The sequence below is a fragment of the Haliotis cracherodii genome, unplaced genomic scaffold, assembly GCF_022045235.1.
Source record: "Haliotis cracherodii isolate W230 unplaced genomic scaffold, xgHalCrac1.p SCAF_5, whole genome shotgun sequence".
Classification (NCBI taxonomy): Eukaryota; Metazoa; Mollusca; class Gastropoda; order Lepetellida; family Haliotidae; genus Haliotis; species Haliotis cracherodii.
Window position 1 is genome coordinate 26,202,970 of NW_027266308.1, and position 24,989 is coordinate 26,227,958.

The 24,989-nt window shown below is 38.9% G+C and overlaps 1 protein-coding gene across 3 annotated transcripts in view; it reads right to left on the reverse strand.

Annotated features, from left to right (window-relative positions):
• Window positions 1-24,989, reverse strand: part of LOC139442483 (phosphofurin acidic cluster sorting protein 2-like) — a 133,504-nt gene that overhangs the window by 79,115 nt on the left and 29,400 nt on the right. For all 3 annotated transcript variants that reach the window (XM_071223294.1, XM_071223293.1, XM_071223292.1), the window contains exons 2-3: window positions 10,029-10,116; window positions 4,277-4,366 (exon numbers count right to left, since the gene is read on the reverse strand). In XM_071223294.1, coding sequence (XP_071079395.1) covers window positions 4,277-4,366; window positions 10,029-10,116 — 178 coding nt within the window. The remainder of the gene's footprint in view (window positions 1-4,276; window positions 4,367-10,028; window positions 10,117-24,989) is intronic.

Here is a 24,989-nt window from a genome sequence, read left to right on the forward strand (position 1 = left end):
ATTATTACAGATAAAACAGTTGGAAAAAAGAAATATTGCATACTGTTGTGCAATGAGCAACTTTAGCTACTAGTCAAATAGCTTTTTATTGGCAGGTAGTGTTAAAAAGTGTGTCTTCTCCTATGGTATTTGCCTCTAAGGATCCTTTATATGTGAAATGATATCATGCTTACTTTCGAACACAGGGTAAGATTGGCTTTTGATATCCCTTATGTTCATCCGCGGATGGGCACATTCTTTTCTGACTGCCATATCATCCCTCATCCCGATAAAATTTTACATCAGTGGCAAATGACAAAAGCATGAACATGTGTTACATTGCAATCAGCAAGGAAATTCATCTGCCGAAAAATAATCAGGGCAGGATCAGCAGACCAATGGTAGATTGCATGAGCAACCATACACTGCAACCATCCACCATCAGGGCTCAATGACACACAATATCATACATACAGGTCATACATTGCAACCATCCACCATCAGGGCTCGATGATACAATACCATACATACAGGTCATACATTGCAACCATCCACCATCAGGGCCCGATGACTCACAATATCATACATACAGGTCATACATTGCAACCATCCACCATCAGCGCCCGATGACACACAATACCATACATACAGGTCATACATTGCAACCATCCACCATCAGGGCTCAATGACACAATACCATACATACAGGTCATACATTGCAACCATCCACCATCAGGGCCCGATGACTCACAATATCATACATACAGGTCATACATTGCAACCATCCACCATCAGCGCCCGATGACACACAATACCATACATTCAGGTCATACATTGCAACCATCCACCATCAGGGCTCAATGACACTATACCATACATACAGGTCATACATTGCAACCATCCACCATCAGGGCCCAATGACTCACAATATCATACATACAGGTCATACATTGCAACCATCCACCATCAGGGCTCAATGACACACAATACCATACATTCAGGTCATACATTGCAACCATCCACCATCAGGGCTCAATGACACAATATCATACATACAGGTCATACATTGCAACCATCCACCATCAGGGCTCGATGGCACACAAAACCATACATTCAGGTCATACATTGCAACCATCCACCATCAGGGCTCAATGACACAATATCATACATACAGGTCATACATTGCAACCATCCACCATCAGGGCTCGATGGCACACAATACCATACATTCAGGTCATACATTGCAACCATCCACCATCAGGGCTCAATGACACAATATCATACATACAGGTCATACATTGCAACCATCCACCATCAGGGCTCAATGACACACAATACCATACATTCAGGTCATACATTGCAACCATCCACCATCAGGGCTCAATGACACAATATCATACATACAGGTCATACATTGCAACCATCCACCATCAGGGCTCGATGGCACACAAAACCATACATTCAGGTCATACATTGCAACCATCCACCATCAGGGCTCAATGACACAATATCATACATACAGGTCATACATTGCAACCATCCACCATCAGGGCTCGATGGCACACAATACCATACATTCAGGTCATACATTGAAACCATCCACCATCAGGGCTCAATGACACAATATCATACATACAGGTCATACATTGCAACCATCCACCATCAGGGCTCAATGACACAATATCATACATTCAGGTCATACATTGCAACCATCCACCATCAGGGCTCAATGACACAATATCATACATACAGGTCATACATTGCAACCATCCACCATCAGGGCTCAATGACAAACAATATCATACATATAGGTCAAACATGGCAACTGCCCAATCTTCAGCTTTGAGGTCAACAAAGGAATAGCCAGGATCTATTCTACCCAGTGTGTGAAATAGTTTTAAAATATTGCTGGCCTTTCAAGGTACCAGCCAGTTTCAAATTTCACTAGCAATGAAACTGCATTGACTATTTTCGTTCCTGACAGTTTTTTTCCTTCCTATTGCCATATTCTATTCTGTTTCTCTTCCCCACTCATTTAGGGGCAGTCGGGACGCCTAGTGGTTAAAAGCATTTGCTTGTCACGCCGAAGACCCGGGTTCGATTCCCGACATGGGTACAATGTGTGAAGCCCATTTCAGGTGTCCCCCGCCGTGATTTTGCTGGAATATTGCTAAAAGCGGTGTAAAACCATTCTCACTCACTCACTCACCACTCATTGTACTTTATTAAGATATCAGGCCCCCCCACCCACCCACACACACCACCACCACCAAAAAGAAATAAATGGAAGTTGTTGAGATACTTTTAAGATATCAGTAGCCAGTCAAACTAGACATTTCAGAAATTTTAGCCTGCCAGAAATATTGCTTGCCATGGGCTAGTGGACAAGAAGCTATTTCGCACACTGACTCTACCCTTGAAACCCTAACAGACTGGTTATCAACAGGACCCCTTGACTTCATCAAACTACATCTACACTACCTCCATTCAAAACGAGAGACAGTACACAAAATAACTATCACAAAAAACATCATTAACTATTCATTATGGACACCTGATTTCCATCTTGTCTTCTTTCAACTCTTATTAACAAGTTAGCAAAGCTCAGATGACCAAGTTAGACTGACCAATCTGCTGTGATCAATCTCCCCGCTTTCACCCATTTATCTCCCAACTTCCTGCTCAGGAAGCCTACTATCAAAGAAACTGAATCAGGTGGTCCACGTTCTCTAAACACGATGTGACTTTGATGTATCTGCATGATGTACATCTTTCAGCCAAGTATCTCCCTCGGAGATAATTTGATGTCATCTTCACATCAATATACTGGAATATACATTAATAGCTCACTTTTACTACCAGCAGAATGTAGGCCATCGGTCCAGATTCACACCATACAATTGGTTTAACAGTGGACAGTAAAAATGTTGTGAACAAAACAAATTTAAGAAATACAGATTATCTGTGCTTACATCCTAGGATTATTGGCAGGATGAATGAGTGAGTGAGTTGGGTTTTAATGCCACTTTTTAACAATATTCTTGTTATATCACAGCGTGTCACCATAATGTGGGAGGAAAGCCCGAAGTGATGCAGGTCTCAGACATTTACAACTTCGGTGATACAATGAGCACAGGTATGGTGCTGACAAACCTAGAATTTTAATCAGGGCGAACTTGGATTCGAACCCACAATCATAGGTTTCTGGTGTGCCTAAGGGATGCAACTCTGCACAGCAAATTGCGGTGCCTTAGACGACTGGGCTACCCATAGCAAAGTTCTTAATTACCTTTACTTTAGATCAGAACATTACTGAATTGAATTTAAATAGTGTTGGATGAGTAACAAATTTGTTTGGTACACATTTTTCTTGCACCATATTGTATTTTAAACAAATCAATACAAAATGGTACTCATCCTCCACATTAGAATTACTGTCATTAATGCCATTTCAGTAAACATTTTTTTATGTTATTTCTTAAATATTTTGCTTTGGCACACATCTTGATAGTTAAGTCACAATGTGTTACATTAAACCTTAAACCTTAAACCTTAAATGACAAGACAAATTCCATGCTTAAAAGGGAATTAGCCGGGTCATATTTTTGGAAGGTTCTGTGTTGATACTTGGCCTCATGGTATGTAACTTGTATCTTGTCACAAAGTTATGCACCAATCCTTCCATGAATCATTACACCAACATTGGCATGTTTATGAGTCAATGAGTGAGTTTGATTTTACGCCGCTTTTAGCAATATTCCAGCAATATCACTGCGGGGGACACCAGAAATGGGCTTCACGCATTGTACCCATGTCGGGAATCATACCCATGTCTTCGGCGTGATGAGCGAACTCTTTAACCACTAGGCTACTTGACCGCCCCGGGATGTATATGAGGAACAGAGCCACATTAACTGCAATACCCTATGGGCTACCACCATCCCCTGTAAGGAAGTCATGTGTACAAATAGTAGGGATGGAGAGATATGGATTCATAATGTGGTGTTCACTGTGGTCACCTGAACTTCACAACATGGATACCTCACTTAGAAACGGTCCTTGATCTATCCTCTTAGTCTTAATGACGAGCGCCAGGCATGGTAACAACAAGTACCATCTTTTGACACGCCCATGGATCAAACCACTAACCTTCCATTCTCAGGGCGGACATTCTATCAACAAGCCAACTTTAGGCAGTCCCTTGGCACAAGTACCGGTATGGGACTTAACTCTGCACACAGTGCCATACCTTAAATAAACAAGCCAATAGGGCACAACTTTGCACTGAAGGACTTACCTGCAATGAAAATGAAAGATCAAGTTCCGTGTCAAGTAATCCCCCTGGCGGCACAATGATCTCGTTTGAGCGTAGTATTCTCTTGGAACTCTGCAAAACAAAGACATCAGAATATCATGAACCAGTGTCTTCCTGCTAGTGGGACAATGAAAACAGCCATAAATCAAATCCCACATCAAGATACAAAGCATATTCCATCATGTCCATAGTTCCAGATCTTCCAGAATGAAAATTAAGCAGTATTATTTCATCTCCAAATGTACAGCACTTTTAAGAGTAGGAGTTCAGACAGATCTCATAAATTTTGGTCATCATGTCATTCACTTTTTCTGTAACACTGTAGTCATTGTTTTTCTATTTATAAAAAAACTATAAGAAATGCAATAAATAAAAACAAATAAATGAAATAAAACCAATCCACATAAGCTGTGATACAATGCCCATAGACATTGTCTGTTTCCTCCAGTTGTTATATATGCAGGTCCTTTGACATACTTAACAAGTCCAGTCTTCTTCCAGTATTCCCCCATATACTATCTTTTGACATTGAAATATTACAGCAGTATATAATTATTATATTTAAATATACACACAAAATATGCTTTAGAAACTGGCACTAGTCCTATAGTCCTTGCCAAACTGCCCAATAGTTAAGGTATCATAAGGACTAGTAATAATTTGCCATTTTTAGGGGTTTTGCTATATGTTATCATTATAAGGACCAGTGGACTGAAACTGTTAGTTTCTAACGCTGCATTACATCAGTGAGTGGAGTGACAGGAGGGGTTGTACGGTTTAATCAGGTTCAGATCAGCTGCCTGCCCACTAGCCAAACGCCAGTAACTTTTAAATTGGGCAAGTTACATTTTCATAACGCTGACCCGACTGTTGAGTTGAAAATTCTAGTCAATAGGCATTTATTTCTATGAATCATCAAGTCAGTTAAGGCATCATTTAATGTCAAAGTCTGTTGTCATTTTGTTTTCATTTCGTTGTTTGTTTGTTGTTTAACGCAGCACTTAGCAATATTCCAGCTATATGACGGCAGTCTGTAAATTATCGAGTCTGGGCGAGACAATCCAGTGATTGATAACATGAGCATCGATCCACTAAATTGGGATACGATGACATGCATCAACCAAGTCACCAAACCTGACCCCCCGATCCCTTAAGTCGCCTCTTACAACAAGCATAGTCGCATTTTACAGCAAGCATGGGTTGCTGAAGACCTATTCTACCCAGGTTTGTCATGGGTTGTTTTCTTTTTGTAGTATATCTGACACCCACTTAAAGTACCGGTAGACAACTGGGTTTTTGCTGTTCACAGACTATATGACTAATACACACGTACATGTGTGTGAAAGCCTAAGAACCACAACAAACGTCAGACAAACGTATAGTACCAATCAGCATTGATGATGTTAAGCGTAATGTTCTCAAAGCACACAAAATACATTTACGTTAACACAAAATATGTCAGCTAGTACAGCAAGTAAAACATAATGAGGGCTTGCAACATTTTTTGGTAAACAAGCCTGTCTTGGCCTGTGAACTTTGGCAACTAATTCATATCCTACTGTCAATGCCTATCAATATCAGTATCTGTCAATACTTTGGTCACATCTGCCAAGTGTTACAGTACCTGCAGCAGACACACCTGGGGGTGATGGTTGGAGTGTTCATTCATGTCTGATTACATACTTACCAGGACTGCATAGGCTTTATTACAGATTTTGCCTATTCTAATTAAGTAACATTTCATCCAAATTTAAGCCCATGGCTTAACAAGAGTCATCAGGATTATGACATATCCTCCTGGTCTGGTGCAATTCAGAAATGGAGTTTGGCTACTTATACCCCCCTTTTGGTTCATTGCCTTGGAAAAAATAATGATATTCAGTATTTTATAATATCCCAAATCATCAAAAGGCATCAGTTCACCACTGGACTGATCTGTTTAACAAGTTCCATCCAGAAATATTAAACAGTCTTGGAGTTCTGCTCCTGAAATGAGCACAAGCCTCATTTCCAGTATAAGTCCAACTTGTCTTTATGAAAAAAACAACAAACATAATAAATAAAAAAATAAGAAATCATCAAAAGGCACCAGTTCACCACTAGACTGATCTGTATAACAAGTTTCAACAAGAAATATTCAATGGTTTAGGAGTTCTGAAGGCGGATGGATGGATGGACATGCTAATAGTCATATCCCTGTTTTTCAAATCGGGGGATGAAAACAAAAAGGACAAAACCATGATAGGAAGAATGAATATCCCAAGTTCAATGAAACAATACTCACGAATGGAATGAATGAGCCATACTTTAACATAAGAATTGATATCCTTTTTCAACTTCAAAATTAAAAAGTTCGGAAAATTGAAATGACCAATATCTCAGTTATTGCGTGTCTGTGATATGTGTATAATATGTCACACTGAATGAGTATCCATAGTATCACCAATGTTAGGGGGCCAATGTATGTTGTAAATGTGGAACCTCTAACAGCCTCAAAAGATGCAACGTTGGTGCAAACTGGGCAAGAAGCGTGCTATAACACTTGTTGAAGAACATCCTGAAAGGGAGATCAATCAATTTTGCAATTTAAAATTTCAGTTTTATGTTAGATTGGTCAGTCTGTCCACAAAATCTTTGCATTAAGATGTTGATATTTGTTTCCTGTGACATGAATCAGCTCTGAAAATGTTACTAGCCACTGACCACTGGGCCACTGTTACTTCTAATGCTGATCCTGCCAATACCCAAAGCTATTGGAAATATGACATGTTGGAGGAAACAGGGAACATGACTGTTGATTGAAACGCAAAACGATATGCTGACATTCATTACATTGAGAACACAGAAACACCATCCATGTTTGATCAACTAATGAGAACAGACCCATCAAACAAACTTTAACTGTTTTCTCCTTCAATGCTATCTATCTGTCCCTAAAATGGGTCAATATTTAGAAATGTCAATTTCAGAATCATCAAATATGTCAGCAACGAAAGTCGTAATATTTAGTCTTAAGTAAACTCCTGTTGAGAAATAAGAGAGTTATACAAATAAATAATACATGGCCCTCAGCACTTATTCTCACAAACGTAGTTATCTTAGAGTATCAGTTTCCATGGTAACCAAAAAGAATACTTTGTCAGTTCAGAAACCCCAGCTTGCAATCAATTGTGACAAGAAATAAAAAAATACTATAAACATACACAGATTAGTTCAGAAATCCAGCAAAAACAACATTTTCAGTTATAGAAACTGAAATGACCTTGTCAAAAACCCTAACATTAAAACATCAAAATGTTGGGGCTTTCCAGACTCAAATAAACTACTCAACATTAATTGAGGACCAGAACAGTCATCGTTAGTCAAAGACTTGGTCCTGAACAAAGTAGAGAAGTATACCATAGAGCAAACAAGAAGGAATTTCAAACACAGGCTCTGAGTCACAATCAGGACCAATCAGTATTCATCAAAAGGCAGCCAAAGGCCAGTGCCAGTTGATCTGTTTCCTACAGTTCACTGAACAGCTGTTGTGCGGACTCCTACTGATGAGTCGTTACAGTAACATCATAAAACATGGTCCAGTTAACTGATAGTAGTAATTGCTGATTACTACTGACATAACACTTGAGCAGCCAATGAGCAATGCTTGTTGAAATGCAAGTAATTAACATGATCAGTCAGTTCACCTAATGTTAAAGGTATCTTGAGGACTTGATGAATTTCAGGATTTTTAGGGGGGGGGCCCTTGTAATTACTACTTGAACAAGTCAACTTTTCAGGTGCATTTCTGTGTGAGCTGGTCGTAAACGTTCAGATGTAGAGTTGTGAATTAGTTTGTCCTAAACATCTGCGGCAATAGTATAAAAAATCTCTCAAACCGAACCGCGTCTATATCGGACTTAAGTTATGGTCTCAAATTTATTACGTTCATTTATCATCAGTAAAATCTGCCTTAACTAGACTTCCATTACTTCGGATTCCGAACTGAAATTGTTGGACAAAAGGACCGATTGAAATAATTGACGCTTCCAAATCCGGATTAACTTTTTACACATCTCACTTGTACATCCGGTAAGCTGTTCTCATCAATTAACGATGTGTTCACTATGTGGAATGATCCCTGGAATGGTCTCAGCTCAGCAGTAACACCGTGTTGATGCCACTCATTGAAGTCCTACAGACCCAAATGTAACACTGCCTCAGTATAATAATTATCACTTAATCATCACCATGACAGATGACATACAAAGCAACAGTGCAGTGAACTGTCTCTTGGATCAAATGAGTGAGTGAGTGAGTGAGTGAGTGAGCTGGGTTTAACGCCGCTTTTAACATTATTCCAGTTATATCACTGCTTAATGTGGGAAGAAAGCCCAAAGTGATGCAGGTCTCAGACATTTACCACTTCGGTGAAACCCACAAGCACAGGTATGGTGCTGACAAACCTAGAAACATAATCAAGCGAACTGGGATTTGAACCCACAATCATAGGTTTCTGGCGTGCCCAAGGGACCCAACTCTGCACAGCGAATCGCGGCGCCTTTGACGACTAGGCCACCCGTGCTCTCCTCTTGGATCAAAAGTCAAGTTGATGGACTTAAGCAAACAATATTTTAAGCCATCACAGTGTACTGCCTAATATGTTGTCAAACTGTTGTCTTATCTCAGCCCCATTCCAGTCACTATGGGGTTTAATGAACCATCTGAAGATCTTTTCAAACCATTGATACAAATGCTTGTACAGATCATTTTGATAAACTTAGTAAAGAAAAATCAACTTTCATAAGCTATGTGAAGGCAGAGTGAATATATTATACATGAGTGAGTGAGTGAGTGAGTGAGTGAGTGAGTGAGTGAGTGAGATTTCAGTTATATCACTGTCAACTTCAAACTTAAAAATTAATGCAAGTTCGTTTCCGGTTATCAGAAACTGGATTTAAGTCTGTAGTTGAACCATACAAATATATTTTTAAGTCATATTAAAATAAAGATTTCATCCTCATATTATGTCAGTTCTGATGTCTGAGACAGAAGCTGAGTATTGAACTGTTTTATTATATTTAATACGGAAAACAGAAGACTGTAATCCCTAGGTCCATGTACATGAATTCATCACAAACAACATTCAAACAACTATTAGCAACATTGAATGTTGGGCTCTAAAAAATATTCCCATATATTTGAAAAGAAATCTTCTAGTATAATGTAAGATAAACATTTTATTAAGAGAGTATAACATTGGTCCCAAGTTTTGTCTTATTTATTCAACTCTTGGCCATGTGGCCTTTGATATTGAATTAACTTCTTCTAATATTGGGTGAGGTGAAATGGGGTTGAACGCTGCATTGAAGATTATTGCACTTATGTAGCAACGTGCATGCATGTGTGTGTGGCTGCTTGCACTAGCCCGGGCTGATGCCGGTTTTATCGTGCAAGCCCACTGAGATACCATGCCGCAGTTAGACATGAATACCTCACTCAGACACAATATACTGACTCAGAGCCCACCAGTCCTTATTAAGCCCCATAGATGCCAAGCGCCAGGAAGGGTAACAACAAGTACAATCTCTTAACAGCTGTTAGTATGAAGCAGCCGGGAACTGAACCCCAGACCTTCTCTCTCCGAGCAGAGCTCTCCTAGGAATATAATGAATCAATAGTGTATAATGAGCCCATTCAATGTTTCCCAAATCAGATCCTGGCCATGACACAAGTTACTGAGTGGGATACTCACCTGCATCTTGACTGCAATGATGATGGAGGTGAGGTCATTCTCAAGGGCTCTGTGGACCACCAGGCGGGTTAATGTCAAACTGCACATTCTGGAAACAAGGAAAATCAGGTTAACATTGATATCAGTAAATAATAGCCCATCACACTCTCCGTAAAAGGTGAAATACAAAGCCTGTGGACGTTCATATGTTTTCTGTCATGGAGTACAAAAATTGAACAATCCTATTTCAAGTCCAAAGTAACACACAACATAAAAAGATATGCTTAAAATTTGAGACTGACAACTTTTGACAAGGACTGGCTGTGTTTGGAATAATTTTAAAACCAAAAAAGACAGCCGGGCAGGTGACCCATAAGTGCTGCATGCCCATTTTCAAAGTTACCTGCTCGCATTCAGACATTATAATTACTGACAACATAAAATGAGACAAATCTTGTCTTGATTCAGTTGAAATAATGCAAACAATTCCTTGAAAATCTGAAAGGAGTTATAATATAACTAAATACTTAAGTAGTCTTAAATACTTATGTAGTCTTAAAATCATCTGCAAGACTGTCGGGCAAGTGGAGGGAAATTTCAAGCCTCACAGAAAAGTGAGGCAGGTGAGTGGGTGGGTTATTAATTTGGGTCCCAAATTTGTTACAGTTATTTTGGACACAAATTACAAATAATACATGGATAGTTGCTGTAGTGTGGACATGTAAGGGTTAGCCACAAATTTGAAAGATTTCGACATGCTTTTGGTGCATGAAGACATAAATATTAGATTTGTACTTTCAGGGTTAGAAATTAACATTAACCTGCTGGCCTGGGGCTATTACAAATTCCTGTGGGCAAGTACAAATTTTCTAATTTTCTAATTGTTTTAACACAAGGGCATTTAATCTTCACCAGGGCTAGTAAGCCTTTTGAGTTTAGTTCTCACCCTGCATTTTCCCATAATAGGTTGCACTGATGCATGTTTTATGCAGCTAAATCAAGCCCTGATATATACTACTCAAAAGAAGATAAGAACCTCAATGACTATCATCAATCTGTCACAGTATGTATACATTGTGATATGAATATTACATAAAAGAAGTTAAAGAAACATTAACCTTTTTGAGTAGTATATATCACACTACACCAAATTTACTTTTTGAGTAACAAGACATGCAGGACATATTCCACAAGACTAAAAAGGGTTTTTTCAACAACAGACAATTTATCATGTTTGTGCCTCAATCACACAAAGTACCTGTCACTGTAAATTACCTATCCGTGTATTGACACATGTATCAGCAGTTTACACTATATTGTAGTCTGTGCTACGCCCTCATCTGCCTATCAGCATAAACACAGTCTAGCATGGCCAGCATGATTCTCACTATTGTTAATTCATACATGCTTGCGCTGGTGTACATGTTTCTAGGTGTAGCTATGCTGACTAGTCCAACAAAAATGTTACAAGAATCAGGTTCTGAGCCAGGCACCCAGTGAAGCTAACTGCCACAACATTGCACACTCAGCTCTAGCTATCATGGTGATGTTGATAAATCATGCTCACAAGATTACAGCCATGTGAAAATTATATTTAAGATGTCACGATGGAGAACAAGCAGAAGTTGAAAATTTCATGATCTTATCATGAAAAAACCCCAAACAGTTCCCAAGTTACTGTTGAGAGACAGATTCTGACTGGTGAATTAATGTTCTGTCATGTTTCATGTTCTTTTTCCACATGTGTTAAACATACAAATAAAATTCGAAAAAAGATTCAGCCAAACGGTTACCTGTTTGACAAGCTGTACAAGTCTGCATGGAAAGCATTCAAACATGGAATACCTCACTGTTGCTCCAATCATTTTTTGTTTATTTTCAATTTCTATGCATGACAATGCAAAATGCTTTGTCTTTTATAAAGAATAAAAACAAGACACAGTCATACTGTATAAATCATTGAATTGCCAGCACACATGTGATCCCATATGATAAGAAGTTCAGTATACACGCCTTTCTATACAGGTATGACATAATATTGACATGCACCACCTGAAATACCTCCACATCACTCCCAGGTCATCAAGTGTGTGAAATGAGGAAGTCCTTATCATGTAATAAAGCTCTTAAGTCTGACATTTTTTCACTTCATCAGTTTGTTGACAAATTCCTGATTAAACCAAATCTTAAACATTTTCATTTCTAATTCATCACAAAAAGGCTTGTAATCAATACCAGAAATCCTTATCACTATGTTAGAAGTATTTGCCAGTACAGCCTACACCAAAACATGAAGCTGCTGTGTTTGGTTGATAATTTAAACACTTGAAGGGGGCACAGGTGGTCTAGTTAGAGTTGCATCCCTTGGGCACACCAGAAATTTATGATTGTGGGTTTGAATCTCCGTTCTCCTCTATTATGTTTATAGGTTTGTCAGAACCATACCATGCTCGTGGGTTTTATGAAAGAGCTTAATGTTTGAGATCTGCATGACTTCGGGCTTTCCTCCCAGATTCAGCTAACAAGCCATGATATAACTGGAATACTGTTAAACGCTGCGTCAAACCCATCTCACTTGGAAAATATCCATATTGCAAACTACTTTTTTAATGGTGTGGAATTTTCATATTATTTCTTTTTATCATCATAACCTAGCACAAGTCGGTCTTGTTTACAAATTCATTTCAATACAAAAATCCAGTTTAACATGCCTAAACACATACTTCAAGTAATATTTTTCAAGTACTTGACATACATACCAATGAAATTGTTAGGGTCAGAACCGAAAAATAGTTAATCCAAGTAAAGACTTTTTTCAATGCCTTCACACATTCAGATAAGGTTTCGACAAAGTGAATTATTGGGTCAGTGCATGCAGCTGCTATTTCCCTGAAAACTTACTTTGGCAAGAACTGTATCTTGTGTAGTTGGAAAGTAGTGTAACAGAAATTGGCATATGTTTTACTTGATAAATACACTACTTGAAATAAAAAAAATTGGCTCCAAAACTGCTATTGTGCAATTCCTAAAATGGATCGTGAGCTGATTACATAAGGTCTTAGCCCAAACTTCTTTAGAATTCCAATCTCGTATTGTCAATTAAAGAAACATCCAAACTCATATTGTCAATTAAAAGAAACTTCCAATCTCACATTGTCATTTAAAAGAAACTTCCGATCTCACATTGTCATTTAAAAGAAACTTCCAATTTCACATTGTCAATTTAAAGAAACTTCCAATTTCACATTATCCTCAAATCATAGTTTTGTTTGCAATGTAAAACATGAGGCAACAAATGGCCTAAAATTGTTTATCCTTATCAGCATGATCAGGCAGTTATCAATAATGTCAGGTTTTGTCAGGTAAAACTCTAGCTTTAATGAAAGAACTTTTGTTCGTTGTCACTATGGTTGATAACCAGTAAAATTAATTTCCTGCCTACAGAGGAAAAAGTGGAAAAAGCCTAGTTATAGTGAGTGACCTGTTGAGCTACACTCCGTCGCAGTGGTGACTCAGCATAACACCACTGCCACAGGCTAATTTGCATATCACGTGACCAGAATTTTCTCTTGTTTGTAAACAAATGCGCTTTTTTCAGAAATCAGTATAGAACAGACTAATGCAAGTATTTGGTATATGCTTTAGATATTGTTTTGCATAATTATATAGATATGCTACCACAACTGCGACAGTGAGTTGCATGACAATATATATTTATACATGAAAGTGACCGTATCGCTAGCTCTCCGTAGGGCTTCGACGACAGCACGTGGAGCCGTACAACCAAAGTTAACAAACGATAACTACGCAAAAGCAAGTAGATTTTCACATTTTAAGATACTTTCTAAATGAACAATAACCATTGAAAGTAAGCCTTTTATGAGAAACATTATTATATTTTCCATGACCTCAGCTGTAGACTAACAGGAACCTGTCCTAACCTGCTATGTACAGTCCCAGACATTTCAGTCTTGAAACCAAGTCAGTTGTTTCCCAATTGCCTTCATGATTGACAGCTTGTGAGGAAAGTAGTTTGCAAAAAGGTCATATCAATCCAGGCAAAAGCAGAGCTATTTGATCGACTTACAAGAGAAGGCCAGTCTGAGGACTCAGGTGTATTGCCAATGTCATGACATAATGGCTTAGCTTGGCGTACATGTGAAGAAAAAATGTTCTGAATTCTATGTTTAGGTCATAAATCATCCAATATTTGGCTTGCATAGATCCTATTTGCACTTGTGATACTAGATGTCCTAACTTGCAGATAATAGCTGAAACGATTCACCCTCATAATACATCCTGTTTATGAAACACCATGTAGCACATTACACAATTTTGTGTAACACTGAGTAATTTTGATTTAACAAAACAGGTGTTTGTGTTTTTCAAACTGCCAAATAGTTGAAATAAAGACTAGTAGAAACTTAGAAACTAGTACAAACTTGCCATTTGTATGACATTTGCTATATGTTATCATTATAATGACTAGTGGACTAAAAATGTTAGTTTCTATAGCTGAAATCTCATTTTGATGTCAAATATCGTTATCATTCGTGTGATAAAGAATCTGTTAGTTCATAAAACATCAGACATGCAAATAAGAAACACAGTTTATGTAACGATAAGTACACAGAATAAAGCATGTAGTGTATTGTTGGGCCCGTTATCATAGTGCATCAGTGCTTCAGTGCTTCAGTGTATAATTTCAGCCAAAGTAGCTGAAGATGCTCAAGACAGCAGAGAAAATTTTCTTGGGTATATAGTGCACACTTTTTTTCCAAAAAACCTACAGCTGTGTAGAAGGGGGCGCATTATACACACCATAATGAGTAGTTTTGATGTTTTTTCCCCCTAAAGCAAAGACATTATCGTGAGCATGTAACACTGGAAATACCATGTCAACAAATCCGTACTGGTGTACACAAAGTAATATTGTAATTACACTGTCTGGTTACAAAAAGTGTTCATTATCTGGACTTACATTGGTAACCTATTTCATTAATTTTATTTAAAATTCCTTTTAATAGTGCGTGCGTGGGTGTGTGCGCCTGTCTGCTTGTGCTAGTGTGCTAGTGGACTAGTCGGGACTAATGCCTATTATATAGAGCTAGCCAAATGAGTCACCATGCCGCAGTTTAACATGAATACCCAACTCAGACACAGTATACTGACTCCAAGCTGACCAATCCTGGTTTTATGCCGAGCACTAGGTAGGGTAACAACAAGTACCATCTTTCAACGTCTTTTGGTATGACATGGCTGGGGATCAAACCCCGGACCTTCCTCTCTCCGGGCGGACGTTCTACCACTAACCCATGGAGTTGGTCCATCATTTTATCATCAGACTACAAACTGAGCTTTGGACTAGTGGCTAGAGACCTGGTCAATAACATGAGCAAGGATCCATGTCATTTGTGGAAAGATGACTTATTCAGTCAGGCCACACTAGTGGGCTCTTACAACAAGCACTGGTGACCAATAAGGCAGGACTGGACATGGGGGTCACCTTGACAAGTAAACAGCTGATTGGTGAAGGAACCTAAACCTGAATGACAATACCTACTTTTAAACACACAAAGTGTCATGAAAAGTGACAGCAATTCACATAGAGTTTACCTACCGAGCAATAGTTTACTCCACGTAACATGCTTAAGTTGTCACAAGCATGTTACAAAGAATTGTTTCCATTTTCAACACCCATTATTGACTCAATAACTTTTCAATGACCTGAGAACAGATCACACAACCTGAGCTATTTACAAACTAGGACATGTTGGGATGGGTTTTGAATAAACCTTAACCAAAGTTTGAGGTGTTGACTGGTGAACAATATTTTGGTTGTCCATTGCTGAGACATCTGTGGTTTAAGCTTTGCCATTTTTGCCCTAAGTCCGTGAGTTTGTTTTAATGCCACATCGAACAGTATTTCAGTTATGTCAGCTTGATGGTGGCAAAACCCCTGAAGTGATGCAGGACTCAGACATTTACCTCTTTGGAGAAACCTAATGTCATGGTTATGGTGCTGACAAACCTAGAAACAATCAGGGCAAATCTGGGATTCAAACATGTCTTTGGAATGCCTAGGGGACACAACTCTCCAGTGGACAACTGGGCCACCAGAACCCCCAATATTGTTGCAAGGTGCAATGGATGGAAAAAGCAGTTGACAGTTTCTAGAATTCTCAGGAACTCGAATCATACATTGGTCAACGATTTACTAATGTACTGATAATATTGTTGTAGTTTCGAGGCCAGCAATGCTGCCCTTATAACAAAGCTATTATTGACTCCAATTGACGAAATTATTCCATTTGCCTCAGGATATGGTTTCATGGGAATCACTGTGATGATTTTGGAAAATGTTGCCCATTAGTAACAATAGTGATCAATCCATTCACCTCATTGATGCTCATTAGACATGTTACAATTAGCATGTTTTTTCAGCTCAGGGCCTTATTTTGCAACTCAAATCACGCCTGAGATATTGCTGACTTGACATAACAGCATTCATGGAAGCATATTTATTTAGGGTGTCTGGACTATCTCCAATATTCTTCAGTTCACAGTGTCCAATACCATAGTCAACATTATTACAGCAGTCTCAGACTTTAGCCACCAGTTCAAAGCATGAATCTTGTCAAATTTATGTCAATCTGGTAAGCTTAGTTGATAATTGTCCACAAGTTCACACTAACATTTACAAAATCAATGCCAATAAGAGGACAAGTTTGGCCTTGTTGACTCTAAAGCAATGTGCTGGCATGTGGTCTTATGTAGAGCACAGGTCACAAATCAGGTTAAGTTAAGCAACGGTTGGTTGTTGAGAGTGGTTGGATGGGTGACCACATTTGGCAGCTTGAATCTGAGGGTTTTTACTGAAGTACATGTGCTGTCTCCTTAGGCAAGTGGCAGTTTAAATCATGCCTCTTTTCACCCAGCAGTGAATGAATATCCGGGAGGAAGAGATGGTAATGTGACTATTAACCTTCTCGCACCTCACTGGCAGCTTGGGATGTATACTCCCCAGGGAGCTGAGATTGAAAATTGAGAGCACACTGATCCATTGACAGGGGTGGTAATACTAATGATGTAGTGCTTTGAGTGTAGGTGTGGATTCATCAATATGCACATTATCGTATTCGACATAATAAGTGCCAACGGAGATATTTGCCAATATATTGGCTAGTGAACAATCCCAATTATCACCCCTTCTGATTGATCAATGTACACTTATTTATTTTCATGTATAATACGCACATGTGTGTTATATGCACCATTAATCATTGTTAATTATGGGCAATTAAATTCTGGAAAATATATCTGTCGTGTATGATACGCACAGACTTTTCTTTTGTATCATTTTAGGCTGCCAGCATAAACCAAGAAATTTATGATCTTTCAACTCTGTTTTTTCATCACCAAAATAATATTCTAATTAGAGCCCTCTATTTATAATTTTGAGAGTGCCATGGGCGCTTATTACGTCGAATAAGGTATTATCATTATTATTAAAAGCTTTTCGAATACCATAGTATAACCATATCCTGCTGATCATGGCTAACTGCCAGTACATGAGCAGGGGCCACACAAATCAGTGACAATGTGTGCCACCATTCGTGCTGTCAGGGGACAACAATCAACATTCTCAAGTAAATGAGTGACTTTGGTTTAACACTGCTTTGGTTAGTATTTCAGTTCTACCCCATTGTTTCAGCTTGATGTGGGGGGAAAGTTCAAAGTGATGCAGATCTTAGATGTTCACCTTTGGTGAAACCCACAGGCATGAAATTAATGATGACACACCCAGAATCATAAATCAAAGCGAACCAGGATTCAAACCAACAATAGGTTTCTGGCACACTGAAGAAATGGAACACTGAACATCGAATATCAGCAAATTAGACAAGTATTTGTCACAGAGTGACGAAATATCCCCCGCCTGTACACCATAGTACCAAATATGAAGACAATCCAGCGATTAGTTCTTGAGATATCGCGGCAACACTGTTTTCCAACTCCAAAAGCAGATTTGCCTGCTGTGACCTTGAAAATGGGATCAAGGTGACCAAAACCGACTGGTGTCTGCTGAGTCTGTATATACACCATAGTTCCAAATATGAAGACATTCCAGAGATTAGTTCTTGAGATATCGCGGCAACACCGTTTTCAAACTCCAAAAGCAGATATGCCTGCTGTGACCTTGAAAATGGGGTCAAGGTCACCAAAACCGACTCGTGTCTGCGGAGTCTGTATATACACCATAGTTCCAAATATGAAGACAATCCAGAGATTAGTTCTTGAGATATTGCGGCAACACCGTTTTCCAACTCCAAAAGCAGATATGCCTGCTGTGACCTTGAAAATGGGGTCAAGGTCACCAAAACCGACTGGTGTCTGCGGAGTCTGTATATACACCATAGTTCCAAATATGAAGACATTCCAGAGATTAGTTCTTGAGATATTGCGGCAACACTGTTTTCCAACTCCAAAAGCAGATATGCCTGCTGTGACCTTGAAAATGGGGTCAAGGTCACTAAAACCAACTGGTGTCTGCGGAGTCTGTATATACACCATAGTACCAAATATGAAGACAATCCAGAGATTAGTTCTTGAGATATTGCGGCAACACCGTTTTCCAACTCCAAAAGCAGATATGCCTGCTGTGACCTTGAAAATGGGGTCAAGGTCACCAAAACCGACTGGTGTCTGCGGAGTCTGTATATACACCATAGTTCCAAATATGAAGACATTCCAGAGATTAGTTCTTGAGATATTGCGGCAACACCGTTTTCCAACTCCAAAAGCAGATATGCCTGCTGTGACCTTGAAAATGGGGTCAAGGTCACCAAAACCGACTGGTGTCTGCGGAGTCTGTATATACACCATAGTTCCAAATATGAAGACAATCCAGTGTTTAGTTCTTGAGATATCGCCGCAACAAACAGGTGGGACGTACGGACGGACGGACGGACGGACGTACGGACGGACGTACGGACGGTCGTGAATACTATATCCCCCGCTTCGCGCTTTCGCGCGGCGGGGGATAATAACTGGACTGGCTGTGCCCCTTTCCATGTAAGTCACAGAACTCTGTTTTTCCTTGTGGTTACCCATCGTAACATCATTCATACAGCATAGCCATTGCAACAACCCTCTAATACTGGAATGAAAGACATTTTATTAGACCAGGGCTTTGGTCTGGCAGCTAAAGATGAGACTGCTCCAATATATCAGCACCAGGGACCCATGAGCAATACATTGAGACAAAAGCTATTTGAAGTACTGATTACCACTTCTTCTTGCATCCAGACATGAAAGATAGTATTTCCAGAAAAACTATTTCTATCTATTGCAATGACATCCAACCGATTATGCCCTGACGGGAAGATTAAAGTGATTGTCCTGTTGCATGATCAATCCTATTTCTTTCTCCATGTGTCCACAGGCACACATACAGATCTTCCTGGTGCCAGTTTCATATTTCGTATTTAGTTAATACACTGTTCAAACAGACCCTTCATTAAAAGAGTTGTAGTACTCTCTCACAAAGATCCAGAAACAGAAATATTGGGAAACTCCTATTCAACTCCACAATAATTCTACAATTCTTCGGGGTGGCGGTGTAGCCTAGTGGTTAAAGTTTCCATTTGTCATACCGAAGATCCAGGTTCGATTCCCAACATGGTTACAATGTGTGACGCCAATTTGTGGTGTCCCCTACCGAAATATTGCTGTAATATTGGTAAAAGCAGGATAAAAACAGATTCACTACAATTCTTCAAATAAAGAGATTCACATGTTTTTTTTCCATTACCATGGTTACATATTACAGACAATTTCATGGAAACAAATCTTTAAATTGCTTCAGTGTTAGCCTCGGTTTTAAGTCGCTTTTAGCAATATCATTGCGATGGACATCCCCAATGGGGTTCACTCATTGTACCATATTGGGAAACGAACTCAGACTTCATCATGATAATCAAATACTTTCACAACTGACCTATACAATCAACTGACACAATGGTTCAAAAGGCTACTCCAATAGTCTGTGAGAGCAAAGCAAGGCACCAGTCATTTCATCATATTGTGGCAACTTCAAATCACAAATCATAACAATTCTTCTTCTTTTGGTACTCTGCCTAGGGCTTTCATGCAAATCTCAATCAAAGTAGAACTTGTATTGACTCTCCAGCAAACAATCTAAACAAACAGAGATTTAGCGATGACAATCAGGCCATGAGATTAACTTATTTGACCTTTGATTTGGATGAGCTAAAATGGAGGTCAGATGAGGAAACAGTTAACACAAGAAAAGCAAATAGTCAAAATGTAAATATTGTGGTAATCACGTATCACATGAACTGTCACTAAATCTTTATTGTGGGACTTGGTGGATCCATGAAGTCACAGCCTCCAACTATCACACCACCAGTGGCTGAGAGCAAATTATGCCTGACTCCAAACACTATCTCATCAAGAACATAGTTTATGTACATGCTATTCCATGGTGTTCAGGGGGCTCTTCACCATGGCCAGCAATCAGTAGTGACCAGTCATGGCCAAATCTCTTCAACTGGGCAAACAGCAGGCCTTCCGAACAGGTGCCTCGCCACTCCAACTACTCCCTGACCAATCAAATGTGAGATGTGATTTGACACCTTTCAGCAAAAGGTTTCCCCAACAACTGCTTGTGTTAACCCAATTGATCAGCCTTCTAATGCTCATCCAGAATCTCTTCTCACACACATTACATCTCCCTGAAGACTGCTGTTAATAAATGTGTGGTTTGGGACTGATATAGACTGTCCCCTCTTGGTGTGGGTGGGGGATAACATGCTTTTCTTCCGCCCATCCCAGGGGATATACCATATTTGATGGGTTAAGTATCACTGAGACTCACAAAATTGAGCTGGAAGGAAACTATCATAGCTAAGCAATGAATTCTTTATCAGGCCTATTGTTGAATCAGTCATGTGGATAATATATTGATATTTCAACAACTATGGCACGTGAAATATATTATTCTGCTGTTGAAAGTGTTAGATATATGATCTCTTTCTGAATTAAGCATGTAAGTCAAGGGATCCTTGTCAAAACCCAAACATTACGTTTCAAATTTAGCGGGCCCCTAGATTTAAATATTATTGCAGCAATACTACAGTAGAATTCCAGACCATCTTTACTTTCTGGAACCTGTATGCACAGCAGACTGTCCTAACAACGAAAAACAGATTTTATATTCACAGACTTTGGCCAAAAATTCATTTTGGCAGGTCAATATTTTCATGTAAAAAGCAATATTCTAAATATATATATATTTGTTTTAATTCCACAAAATGTCAAATAGGTTGCGGGGAAAAAAGTGGGTGTGGGGGTGGGGGTGGGGGGTGGGGGGGGAAATAGAGAAAGAAAGAAAGTTTAGAGTTATCCCCCTTATGTCTTGGACACATCTGTCACGATTTGTCATAATTTGTTGTGTTTCGAAGTTTTAAAGAACTTATTTATATTGTTAGCAACAGTAAATGAGTTGGGTTTATTAAAATTTTACTTATTTCTGGTCATTGGAATAAAAAAAAAAACCAACCACTTTTATACATATTCTAACTTATAGTGTCACATTTCAGTTTTGCAGAGTTGGCTGATGTTAATCATAAACCATGTTTTAAAAAAAGTCTGGCCTAAACAAAGATGTAATCCCATTCTCGCTATTGTTCAGCTGGAAAAGACAAACAGTCTTAATTGATGATTCAATATGCTGACTTCTACAGATATAACCTGAGCTCTAACAGGAACAGACATCAAATCCATTAAATACGGTTCCTGCTACAGAGACCCCCCTGCTGTCAGTAATGAGGACAAAAGAATAGGTCTGAAGAGACTGGTCTCATGCAAATGATAATTCCTTAATCCATAAACACACCTAATTCTGAAAAAAGTAATTTCCACAGACAAGGATATTTATCCCAGTTCCATCTTTTATGACACACTGGGCTTCAATGCCGTTACCCAGGCTCTGATTCCTTCCAATATTTGCGTCCATCAACTGTTTTGGGGTTCCCTATGGAACATTGTTCAAGGTTAATACAATCAGACAACCGTGCTCATATCAAAATAAGGCACCATTATTCCCTAACTTTACAACATGGAAGCTTGGAGTCATCTCATGAGAAACTTGCTCATCATTGTATTTCGAAATCATCGTCAGTATTTTCTGATATCAGACTGTTTGAATCAGCTAAGCGTACTATAAAAGAGAGTTTTCTATAGTGGTTTACCGTATTTGCCCGTAAAAATTGTGTAAATTTGTTGTCACAGATCAATAACAGAGAACAAACTTGGTTCAAAAGTTGGCGAAGCTCAAATGTTTTGGATAGTTACAAGGCAACCAACCATATACTCCTTTTGAACTGCTATGAGGAAATTTGTAATATTAACACGAAATATGGACTGTCATCATGGTCATGTAAACTATTGAACTTAGTCTGGGATGCTGTCAAAGATTACTTAGTGATTGGCATAGAGGATGGTCAGGAGGCACTTTTTGGAGCAGTGTGCTTAATACAGTGAAATAAGTAAGGGGATTTAAGTGAATGAATGTTCATTTTATGATGTATATTATCCAGACTCGGACAGCAAAACAGTAGATGGCATGATCAGCCATACCAGGGTTCAATGACACAGTATCAGTCAGGTCACATGTCGTAACCAACTGATCCTCGTTAGTCATCAAGCATAGGGAGCATGGGGTTCATGGAGAGCATAGGGTTCATGGAGAGCATAGGGTTCATGGAAACATAGGGTTCATGGAGAGCATAGGGTTCATGGAGAGCATAGGGTTCATGGAGAGCATAGGGAGCATGGAGAGCATAGGGAGCATGGAGAGCATAGGGTTCATTGAGAGCATAGGGTTCATGGAGAGCATAGGGAGCATGGAGAGCATAGGGTTCATGGAGAGCATAGGGTTCATGGAGAGCATAGGGTTCATGGAGAGCATAGGGTTCATGGAGAGCATAGGGAGCATGGAGAGCATAGGGTTCATTGAGCATAGGGTTCATGGTGTGCATAGGGTTCATGGAGAGCATTAGGAGCATGGACAGCATAGGGAGCATGGAGAGCACAGGGTTCATGTAGAGCATAGGATTCACTGAGCATAGGAGCATAGGGAGCATAGGGTGCATGGAGAGCATGTGGTTATAATGGAGAGCAATGGATGCACAGGGCATAGGACCTATTCTGTCCCACCATAGCCAAGGGGTGAAAGTGAATGAAAGAATTATGCTGCGAAACTGAAGTAATTCCACTTTATCACATCACATACTACACACCACATCTTAGTACAAAGGGGTTGTAAATAGACATGCAGTACACTTCATAACAACAAGAATGACATACAATGTTTATTTCAGCACTTTGTGACAAGATCATGAGCACATATGCTACATAAGTGATCATGCACATGTTATGATATCAGCACTACACTGACTCTTCAAAGATGGTGACAAGGCTTGCTGTTCTATTTACACACACAATGGGTGATGACCTCAAGATAGTGATGTATCCCACGACCAGCTACTGCAAGCTGGTAAGGCCACACTTTTTAAATGTATGGTTTTCAGAATTTTCACTTGCAGATTAGTGTGTGTAAGGTGAAATAAAGATAATTTTGTGTATCTGATATTTTCCGGTTTGGTGTCGGGCGGTTCGAAAAAATACAAGTTGCTTAAATGTCGGAGGTTACTATCCAGTCACGATTATCCAATGTATTATATCTCCATTATGTTATGATAAATATCCTTGGCCCATTCACTTCTCATAACAGCTTTGTTTGGAGCCTGAAAGTAGACATCAATTCAAATCATTCTCACAAATGAAAGAAATCCCTTCAAATGTCTAAAACTGTCAACATTATCTTTCATTATTATTATCAAATAGCTATTATAGCTGCCGGTATTATTATCAAAATGTTAAACTTGGACAACATTCTAAACTTTTAATATTTGAAATACTTCCTTATATAAGTATATGTCTTTAACAACCAACTTCCGACACACAGACATGTCTCCCAGACCCTGGATAATTAATTGAAAATGTGATTCGACTAAAGTCTTGAATGATTTGGCAAGTCAAGATTGCCTCAGCTCCTGAAAATCCGGATTTCTCTTGGCTACATTTGGGATTTTTATAATTTTATTTTGTAGATATATATTTTTAAATAACATAACTTTCTTTCTGGGACTAAATGTCAGTCTAACACAGACATAGCACCTAGAATATCATTCCCAATATGACTGTCTGACTGAAGTTGTGTTCTTCTCAAAGTAATCTTCATATAAAATTATTGTCCCCCTGAGAGGATATGTAAGACCACATCTTTGAAAGTATATTTACTTCAGCCACGTTTTTAATCGCAGTATATATGTTCTTTAAAATTGTGGCTAAATTATCAATAATCGCCAACAGATTAGGGGATGATGTAGATGATTAGAGTCCATGCAGGTAGCAAAAGTACTGTAAGTCCCCATGGACCCTAGCATGGTGATCTACCTTCAGATGCTGGCGATCTATAGCCCTTTTTTATATTGTAATGTTTCATGACTATTTAGTGATATCTTTTTATTGTTGTAAGCTAGTTTTAAAACATTAAATCTGTGATATTCTAGTAATTTTACTGTCCATCGGTGACAGGTTCTTATTTGGTTTAAATATATGTATAAATACTGTATAACTTCTCGTCACGATGTGGCTGAAATATTGCCGATGTGACGTAAAGCATAAACTCACTCACTCACTCATTAGCACTGACAGACAGCAGGACTCACAACCGATAAAGCCTCCTTGACATGGCAATGGGATTACATTATTCATGTTATTTGTATGTGTTCATTGTGTTCACACCCGTGTTCCTCCAGCCCTCTTGTATACTACTCACAGCTGATCTCTCCTGTGTGTGTAGGGTGTTCTACAGTAACATACACAATACTG